Source organism: Caretta caretta, chromosome 2 (genome assembly GCF_965140235.1).
Source record: "Caretta caretta isolate rCarCar2 chromosome 2, rCarCar1.hap1, whole genome shotgun sequence".
Classification (NCBI taxonomy): Eukaryota; Metazoa; Chordata; order Testudines; family Cheloniidae; genus Caretta; species Caretta caretta.
Window position 1 is genome coordinate 183,378,840 of NC_134207.1, and position 10,719 is coordinate 183,389,558.

At 38.4% G+C, this 10,719-nt stretch overlaps 1 protein-coding gene across 1 annotated transcript; it reads left to right on the forward strand.

The window, feature by feature from the left end:
• Window positions 1-6,782: 6,782 nt before the first annotated feature.
• NEUROD6 (neuronal differentiation 6) lies at window positions 6,783-10,321 on the forward strand. The gene is made up of 2 exons (XM_048839012.2): window positions 6,783-7,033; window positions 8,423-10,321. The coding sequence occupies exon 2, from the start codon at window positions 8,444-8,446 to the stop codon at window positions 9,455-9,457; it is 1,014 nt and encodes a 337-aa protein (XP_048694969.1). The 5' UTR covers window positions 6,783-7,033; window positions 8,423-8,443; the 3' UTR covers window positions 9,458-10,321.
• Window positions 10,322-10,719: the final 398 nt, after the last annotated feature.

The window sequence follows — 10,719 nt, forward strand, 5'->3', positions numbered from 1 at the left end:
GAGAAAATTACTCAAGAAAACTTGCCATTAAAACACTGCAAAACATTTTTTCTAATTTGCAAAGGCATGTAAATCTAGTACCTTCAGTGTTGTCTATTCCTGTTGATCATTGAATTAGTCATTGCCACTGACCTAATGCTGCTCTAAACTGTGATGGGAATCAGACTGGCCCCTGGCCATCACCAGTATTCAAGTGGGAAATAAAGGCAGCATACAGCCATGACTGCCTTCCAAGTGTTAGTCTAGCACAGATGAGAATCCAGCCCATAATGTAATGTGATGCCCTTTTGTAGAGAACTGTTATCAATTCAACTTCACTGAGTGAGACAGCCAACGACAGCCATCTCTGGTCAAGACTAACACCCATGTATGAGGAGGCTTACAAACCGTGGTGTCTAGACAATTCCCATAGGGATTATTTGAACACAGATGCTAAAGGGCACAAATTACTGCAGGTAGGGTTGGCATTAGCTTGCATCCCAAATATTTGATAACTGTTTCTCTCTTTTGGACAGCAATAGGACCTACTGCTGATTTTAACTAATATCACTGAATTGTTATCAGACAACAACCTGTTTTGGGAGCTTTGTCTAGATCCGATAGAATAAAAATCACAATCACTCTGTCTCCTGCAGATATTTTGAACGCAGACAACAACAACAACAAAAATCCATACATTTGAAGAAGATACTTGAGAGTATTTCCCCCCATCTCAGTCTTTTCCTCTCAGCAGTAGTGGGCCGTGTATGTATGCGCTAGGACCAGCTGTTTCCTCAGGACAATTCTGTACAACTCCTGAACACACCGCCATCCTCAGCACAGCATCACCTCATACGCACCGTACGTGAGAGGTTATGTCTTGCCTGCAAGTGTAGAATCGCATGCCTTACTGAGAATGTGATGGCATCCCACTGCTTCTCAGGCATTTCTAGGGAAATTATGACTCTTTGAATGGGGACATGTGAAATTTACAATCCTGCTGAATGAATTTGTGGACTTTCAAGAAATCTAATGAAAAACGCATTACATAAATTCCCTTTTAAGGTGAGAAACATCGGACACTGGAAGATAACTGGATGGATACAATGCATCACATAATTGCCTAAGAATAGCATTATCAACTCATCATTGGAAAAGTACGACCTGGGCTTCAAATTTTATGCCATGGCCAAGTCTCTTTAGATCAATCTCACCACTGGCAAAAGTGGCCCAACTGCTGTTGACTTCAAATCATTCTATACAAGAGCCGAACTTGATCTTGTCTTTCACTTCCTGGGAGGCTTTTTGACTAAGACTTTTAGAAAAGCTGTTCTAGTTATTGTTGAATTCTACCATTAGATCACAGCTATAGAGGGAGGAGGAAGAATGATCTGGTGGAAAGACACTAGATTGGGATTTAGAAGATTTGGGTTAAAATCCCTGCTCTGGCATAAGCTTTCTGTGTAATTTTGCGCAAGTCACTTAATCTCCATTTGTGTCTCTTCCCCATATCCACCGGATTCCCTGTAAAATGGGGGTAATAGTATTTCTATGGGACAGGTTGCCTGGTTCCATGACTTTCCTGCTCTTTATAAGGAGACTGAACCCATCTTCATCAAACCAGAGTGCTGAAAATTCAGTAAACACATGATTTTGCCCAAAATGTCACAAATTTCAGAGTTTAGAAGACAACCAAGGTGTGGGGATTCTTTATGCCCTGAAGCCCACTATCCTAGACTTAAAATTGTGGGTCTGTAAACAGAAGCACCTCAGCTGATCTCACTTGTTGGGGGAGTATCACAGTGCATACACACACAAGGGGCAGAATTAAGGTTGCACGGGTAATCATAAATCTCACTTTTCCTAACTTTCCAGTGCTTTACTTAGTAACTTGCGTAGCATTCTTTTAACATAGAGTTTTTTAAAAATTAATTTCATAGGTGTTTAGTTAGTATTTTGGCATGCTACCTGAGGAATATAAGTAAGAGAAAGGAAATGGCAGTTTAACAGTTTACAGCTCAGCTAAACCTGAATGGGAATTACAGAGTACAAAGAAAAGTCACTTCTCTAGCGTGAGTACTTTCTCCCTACTGAATTTCAAAGATCAGATGCAAATAATAGAAATGTCAGAACTTCTCAAAAGAGTTTGCAACAATTTATAATGGAAAGTGTAAAATGAAAATCTAAATATACAGGTGCTACCAGCTCCCCCTATGATGAACCCTACAATCTCCTAAAATGGGCCTGTCCAACAGAAGCTGACATCAGTCATGTTTTCATTAGGTTTTATTCTGTGGTTCTATCAATACAATGTTAATTTAACTGCTTTACAGCCTTGTGTCTTGCATTTAATTTAGAGCATGCTGTGCCGTTATAAATAAGCTGTTCATCTCAGCATGTGCTATTGTGCTCTTCTAGGCAAATCCTGCAGTCCTTACTCAGTCAGATCTCCCATTGATTCAGATAGGGCACTGTGCCTAAGTGCAGACTCCAGTTTTGGTCCTTAGTGTGTGGTCAGTCATTAGGGAATGGATGATCCTCTCCCACAAAGTCAACAGGAAGGGTCAGAAAAACCAACAGCTGGACCTTGCTGAGTTTCCAAGTGATTGTCCTATCAGGTGGGAGATGTTTCCAAAAGCCCAGAGTGTGGCTTGCCAGCCCCACAGCTCTTGGAAATCCACAGGGAATAAGTGCTCCAGTTTTATGGAGGAAGAGGCATCTCCTCAGAAGCCTGCCCCCTCCATGGCTCCCTCTGCTTGAACAAACAGTGGGGATAATTGGGCCAAGCCAATCAGTGCCTTAGAAGATTCTCTCTTTATGTTTATTACACCACCAACGCTCTCAATCTTCAAAAAACTTAGCGGCAAATTGTGTGGCTCTAATGCAGCAATGCCATAGAGTAAAGGGGAGTAAGATCTATTCACACACACCTTTGTGTGGCCACATTACTTCTCTTCACACTGCGGCTGAAGCATGGTAGATGAGATGGAGCTGCATGTCTTGTACTCTTCTCCTTCACCTTGAGCAGGAGGTGGCAGAGACTGGGCAGTATCTTGGCCCCATACCAACAGTTAACCTGCACCATTATAGGGTTGCACTAATTACTTCTTCTGCTGGGAAAGGAAGTCACCATTCCATCCCAGGGCTCCTCCTTGGGTTTGCAGCTACACAGCTCTTCTTATAATGGGCATTGAGCAAAGACTCTGTCTAATCCTAAAACTGGGACCCTAAAGTAAGGGAGAAATAGCCAAATGGGTACACAGAGTAAACAAGTCCGTGAGACTGGAAATGCTGTATGAATTAAGGTGAAAATAATGTGAAAAATACAACCAAGGTTTCCAATTATTTACATTTTTTAACCGTGATTGCCATTACAAAGTGAACATTGACTGTCCTGTAATGTTAATTTGATCAGAGTGTCACCTATATATTTATAAATATTATATATTTATACGGCAATGTCTGCCGTAGCCAAGAGCCATACCTCTGAAAACTGCTTACTTTTTATGGGGACCCGCTGCTCTAAATGTATCAGTAAGTTACAGTAACAAAAATATGACAACCCCAGTTGGTGCGTATGAAAGAAAAAAATAAATTCCAAATGTACCATGACAAACTATGAGTAATGATATTAATCCCCTCGCAGTAGAGTCCCAGAGAGCCAGGTCACCTAGTGGTGAGCACACCTGGTTTCCAGTCTCTCGCCTTTCAGCAGGAGGGCCTTTGGTTCAGTTCCTAACTTTTGTATGTGACTCATCTGAGGGTTTTCAACATCCTTACCCTCTCCCTGCTGGGGGGGGGGGCGGTTGGTGGAAATGGCTCTGCAACAAGGACAGTTTGTAGGAAAGCCCAGGCCCTCCCACTCGATGGGGCTCCCACCCAGGTCCCGATGACAGACAGCAACATTGGACACTCTGGAGCACCCTGAGGAGCTGCCTCCCTGGGTCACTTCCTACCATCCTTCTCCGGAAAAGTCTCCAAGTCCAATGTCAGAAAGCAAAAGTAAAGAAAAGACAACTAAACCGTCAGCCCCAACCGGGCTGAGCAGGTAGCCACCCAGGAGCCCTCAGGATAGGCCTATCATTCTTTCCAGCCTTCACCCTTGTGAGATAAGTGGTTCCCTTTTAAGCTTCCTCTCCAGTTGGAGCATGCTCTGCAGGCCTGAAGGGGCAGTATTGCCCTTTAACCCTTCTGGGCCCAGTGTAGGGTTTGTACATCCCCATCACACCACTACAGTTTCTAAAAATGGCATAACCACATGACTGTTTCTTACAGAAACGCTGCTTGGTTCTTTGTAATCCCAGAGGAAAAGGGATAGCTTAAACCAGCAAAATGACAAAAAAGTCTATATTGCTCAGGAGTACATATGATAGCCTTAGCACCACGTACCAGCCTATTATTCTTAACAGGCATTCACAGTAGACAGCAACGCAGCAGTTATGGTGTATGCTGTGAATGCATATTAACACCAGTACACATTTGCATCTCATATAACCATTATACAAAATGCACAGTAAAAATCCTTAGGAAAAGTTATTATGCACACACAGTGGATGCTTTTTAAACCTTGATATCACAGCTATTTTGTTTCTTAACAATTTATTTGAAAATATGAAAGCGGCCAAATGATGGATAAAGCGTCTGCAAAACTGAATCCTTCCCCACATCCTAATTCATTTATTTTAATTTTAGTGGTAGCATAAAATACTTGCAAAAATAGATTTTACAGGTTTTTTTTTTTTGTTATTAAATAGTCTAACAGAGAGAAGGGGTGCAAAATATCTTAGACAATGTGTTTTTTGGAGAGTAGATGTTGTGACCGGAAATTTTACAGTTCTTCCACTAACACACAGCTGTTACAATGTCAACCTTTTCTTAGATTTTATATAGTATTTTTAGTATGCATTGAAACAGTGCTTCAGGACTTTGCATATTTAGAATATTGTGCATTTTGTAATATTCTCAGTATGCAAAATTTGTGAAAAGGTTAACAATACCTAGGACCTTTCACAATATAAATCTTAATACATAAATTCCAGTTGAGAATAAAGGGATGCTACACTCTGCTCTATTATACAGATTGTAATAGTCAATATAGAATGAAATGAGTGTGCGAGTAGTACCTTACTTGCTGTGCTTCTGCAATAGCTACTTACGTTTTAAGACCTTTGCCACTTCAAATATATTTATTTTTAAAAATAGGCCCACTCAAGATTAAGAACTAATGGCCTGCGATTTCTCACTGCAATAAAAAAGAAAAGTTTGCTTGTGGTCTTTTTTTTTTGTTTTGTCTTGTTTTGTTTTTTTGTAATTGAAGGGAAAATAAAAGGGTTCCTGAAATTGACTTTGACACACACACACACACAATTTTTCTAGCTTCTTCTTTAAAAAAAAGTCCAAAACACATTTAAATGAAACTTTGTGAAAACAAAAATAATTGGATCAGGGCTGAGAACATTAATGGCAAGCTTGGGCCCAATGTGAATTAAAGCAGATGAGTTATAAACCCTTCAAATACAGGATTTATAATGGAAATGCTGACACAGACCCATAACAATAGCAGCCCTGCCAGAGATTACTTTAATACTAAAAGCTTACTCAGTCTCTCACTTTTTAGCTTACTTAGTCACTAAAAAGCAACAAAATGTGATAATATTAAAGACGAAATATTTTTCTACATAAGATAGTCCGTTCTTATTTTAAGTCTTGATAACATTTTGCTTGTGTGTGACGTCTCTCTCCTAAAAACAAGGTAGAGTTTGTCACAAGTGCTATAGCAAGGCTTAGCTGAGAGGCTTTGTCAGCTTTATTTAATAGTTTCTTGTCTGTTGTTGATGAGAGAGACAAAAGGGTTAAGGGAGAAAGAGCAGATAGCAGGAGAAAGAGCTGACAGGAGGAGAGAAAGAGACAGAGAGAGAGAGAACATGAGAATAGGAAAAGAGAATGTATAAAAGTAGGAAAAGAGCCAGTTGGAAAAACAGGTAAGAGAATCAGGAAGGAAGAACAAAATTGTAATTAAAATTTTAAGACAGAAAAGACTTCTTAATTTTCAAAGGAAATATTTAGTAGAAGGCAAGACACACAGAAAGTAAGCAAAGGGGAAAGACTACAAAAGGATCACAATGAAAGCAGCTAGTGCATTTTATCAGAGGTGGGAAAAGTGAGTGTGTATGTGTTTTTGGCAACGCACTAATTTCTGATGTTGCAGGGGGCATGCATTGCATTGGAATATTATATTTTTGAAACATTCAGAATATATTTCTGATTTCAAATTTTTTTCAGGATTATTGCAAAAAGTCCCTGAAGAAAAAAACCCAGAAGATTTCTCACACAGACCCCAGAAGGACACACTCTTCCGTTATTTTGTGTTCTCGAGCAGCACACAGCAATTTGCACCACACACATAGATTTCTCACAATAATATTAGCAAGAACTACTTTTGTGACTTCTTACACTTGAGCTAAACCTGCTTAGGTGTGTCATAGTACATACATTTCTTTCTGATTTCAGCTGTCCCTTAATTGCTTTTTTATAGGTACCATGGGGCACAAAGGGGATTCTGATCAATATGACACAACCCTTTTTTAAATAAGTAATACAATATTAACAACTATGGAGTAGCTGTACCTGTAGGTACAGATAAAACTGAATGTTGACATGGCTATCTATATAGATTGCCTGTTAAACAGAGGCAGATCCAGTAGAAATGCACCTACTGTATGTAAAATGCTGGTACAGATTTTTTCCCCCTATCAGTCTAACCTTCTGTGTTGATACATGAATGCTGGTACCCACTTACAGGGATGCCAGATGATCAGTGCAGAATGAAGGTCCCAGGAGAAAGGATCACATGGTTTTCTCTGCCCTGTGACGTCACTAGCAGATGGCATGGGTACCAGCTCTGGCAGTTGGCATCAATGTCACTTTTTAGAGATCAATGAGATAGTGCAGAGATACACAGATCTAGACTCCAGGAGACGATGCGACATTCAGACTGAAAAGATTTGGAAGGCAAAAAATGAAAACTGAGTATTGAATGAAATAAAAAGCTAAGGTAATATAAATAAAGATATATTTCAGTTGGGGCTATGTGTGCATGCAAGTGTTTAAAGATAGAGTATAATTGTCTTGTATTTTATGTATGCTATTTACTACCTATAACTTCTCCTAGCATTCCATTCTTATGATGTAACTGCATACTTTCACTGGGATTATGCAATACTGCAAGTGTATAGGCAATACTAAGACAGTTAGTCTTTTATTAGGGGGGTTTGTTTAGTTTTATTCTATTAAAAAGTCTCTGCATTCATTTGTGCTTGTCTCTGAGGACAGTGGATCCAAGTATTTGCTGCTTCAAGACTGAAAACAAAAACAACAATTCAAAAAGAAAATTATTTCTTCATTTCATTCTGGATTCTGAACACACGTGCACAATTGCAATCAGAATCCACAGCCCATTCCTGTCAGATATTAGCTAGAGGGAGATGTCTGATTCTTGCAGAACATAAACACTGCTAACGCGTGGAGGGGTTTTTTGTTTTTGTTTTTGGTGGTTGGGTTTTTTAACCCTGATTGATTGAAAAAGAAAAAAAAGAAAACAAGTTAATTCCAACAACAAAACTGTACTATTAATTTAGAATCTTTCCTTTAAAAAATGAGAGAGAAAAAATTTATTTTCTAACTCTTTTTTATATGAATACGTTTAGGATTAGATCATTCCTGTTTTTTTTTCTAATAGGAAATAAATACTCGGTTTCATATATTTTTCATTTTGATCATTAGAAAACCTCACTTCATTTTAATTAAGTCACTGAATGATTCATTTGTCTTAGGTTTTTTTTCCATTTAAATCCTTTCTAACCCATTCCAATTTACTGGACTTAAATATATTGATCCATGAAAGAATGCATGTGAACAAACTTCAAAATGAAAGTTAATAGGTGATTTAAAAAAATATTTGTCTGTCAGTTAATAGAGATATAGCACTTTTCATTTTTAAGACTGGTCTCTCCCTTCTCATTTTTTACCCAGGGGAATTTGGATTAATGAAATTTCCGCATTGCTTTATCATGTTTTGCATTTGCTTAAATTCCACAGTGTTGGGGATTCTAAAAGCTTGTTTAAAAAAATACAAATGTGCAGGGAGTTGATTATGACGATTAAACATAGTTTTACTCTTTATTTACTCGTACTAAATTTGCTTAGTTTATTGATGATATAATGCATGTTTTGATGTTTTTATAATTTTGGCAGCTCGTTTTTTAAAAAAACTAAATAGAAAAAAACATTTGCAAGTTATAAACATATTTTGTTAGAAAATGTGTTGTGTATTTTATACATGTACGTGTGTATATACACAAGTGAAAGGTATGTGACGCTGTTTGTGTAAGTATACAAGCTTTACAAATGGAAACATTTAAACATTGTGCTGGCATTCTTTCAGGTAACTTAAGATTATAGAACCATGTTAACACTACCATTTGATGAGTCTGTTGTAATGCCAGAATCCCAGATGTGCAGAAAGTTTTCCAGAGAAAGTGAGGACCAAAAGCAAATTAAGAAGCCAGAAAGCTTTTCAAAGCAGATTGTACTCCGAGGAAAGAATATCAAAAGGGCCACTGGAGAAGACACAGAAAAAGAAGAGGAGGAAGAAGACAGAGAGGAGGAGGATGAGAATGGTTTGCCTAGAAGGAGGGGCCTTAGGAAAAAAAAGACAACCAAGATAAGAGTGGAAAGGGTCAAATTCAGGCGGCAAGAAGCCAATGCTAGAGAAAGGAACAGGATGCATGGCCTTAATGATGCTCTGGACAATTTAAGAAAAGTGGTCCCTTGTTATTCAAAAACACAAAAACTGTCTAAAATAGAAACTTTAAGACTAGCCAAAAACTATATTTGGGCTCTTTCTGAAATCCTGCGTATTGGCAAGAGACCTGACCTGCTCACGTTCGTCCAAAACTTGTGCAAAGGTCTATCCCAGCCAACTACAAACTTGGTGGCAGGATGCCTGCAGCTGAATGCCAGAAGTTTCTTGATGGGTCAGACGGGGGAAAGTGCCCATCACACAAGGTCACCATATTCCAGCTTCTATCCTCCCTATCACAGTCCTGAGCTCAGCACTCCCCCAGGGCACGGAACTCTTGACAATTCCAAGTCTATGAAACCCTACAATTACTGCAGTGCTTACGAATCTTTCTATGAAAGCACTTCCCCTGAGTGTGCCAGCCCACAGTTTGAAGGTCCCTTAAGTCCTCCCCCAATTAACTATAATGGGATATTTTCCCTGAAGCAAGAAGATGCCTTGGACTATGGCAAAAATTACAATTATGGCATGCATTACTGTGCAGTGCCACCCAGGGGTCCCCTTGGGCAGAGCTCCATGTTCAGGTTGCCTACCGAGAGCCACTTCCCTTATGACTTACATCTGCGCAGCCAGTCTCTCACCATGCAAGATGAATTAAATGCAGTTTTTCATAATTAATGAGGAAAATGAAAATAAACAGTGGTCATTCACCTCCCCGTCTAATTAAGACAAAGCAGATGCTTGTGCACTGCATAATGGGCACAACTCTATTTAACGTGTTTACTAGTTTCTAAAGTGTGTTTCAACTATTGTGGGAATTTTCTATGTACTAATAAATCCTTTTTCTTATACATATTTTTCCTTTTGTTTTTTTGTCTGTAAACACTGTGAAATTGTTTCTAACCAGAGACTTATTCTTTTTTTCCACCCTATTCGCTTGATTCATTGAACAGTGTGTCTAAACAATATAATTGACATAAACGCATACACACTGTCTAAAGTCAATGTCTGTTTCAATTGTACAGTAACTATACAAATGCATGTTATTAAAATCAGATGAGAAAAATGATGTATTTATAATTATTAGAAATTATATATTATGTATTTGAGAAGAACTGGATTTTAAAAAATTATTCCGAATTTTAAAAGAACTGTCCCTAAATTGAGATGGTCTTGCAAGATGCAGGGGAGTTAGTGCAGCAATATTTAAAGCTATGCAAAAAAATTATTTTCTTTGATGGGGGGAGGGTTGTTTTATTCTTGGGTAAGAAAAATATAGGTGATCACCTCTGAGAATTATTCCACATAAAATTTGGAGTGTTTGCTGATAGGGGCTACATAACGTTTTCGAAGATGTTGTCAAAATTTTGCATCAGTTTCTTTAACGTAATAATACAATGGTATCAGCACTTTTTTGTATTATACTGACTTCAGATGTAAGGGTTTGTTATAAAAATGTATTACTGTGGTTTTTTCACTACATATTTTAAATGCAATTAAACATAGATGTTTCCAGTCATAAAGTACATCTATTAGCTGTGATACTGTATTTTGCCTGATACTTATTATTGCACAGTACACAGGTGCCTTTTGTTTTTTCTTGCACAGCATTATTTTCTGGACAGCCTTACTGATTACATTGGGGTTTTGAAACCATGGACAATTATCAGGGTTTACTACATACCACATTCAAAAACGTACCTTACCAGCATATAGGCACACCTTAGATATCCTTAAACAGAAGCAGCTATATGTTCATTAAAGGTAGTAAAGTGTAGTATTTCCAGACAACTTTCTAGCCTAGTACAATGCAGGGACAGATGAGTGAACAAATAGCACTAAGTTGTCTTTAAGCAATTCTGGCATCTGGAATTAATGTTGGGAATAGGGGTTGGGGAAGGGTCTATAGACTGACAGATTCCCTGACCACTGCTTGCTGT

Bases quoted from the DNA above. Each gene is read 5' to 3' on its own strand.
- NEUROD6 (XM_048839012.2), top strand. From the start codon at position 8,444: ATGTTAACACTACCATTTGATGAGTCTGTTGTAATGCCAGAATCCCAG.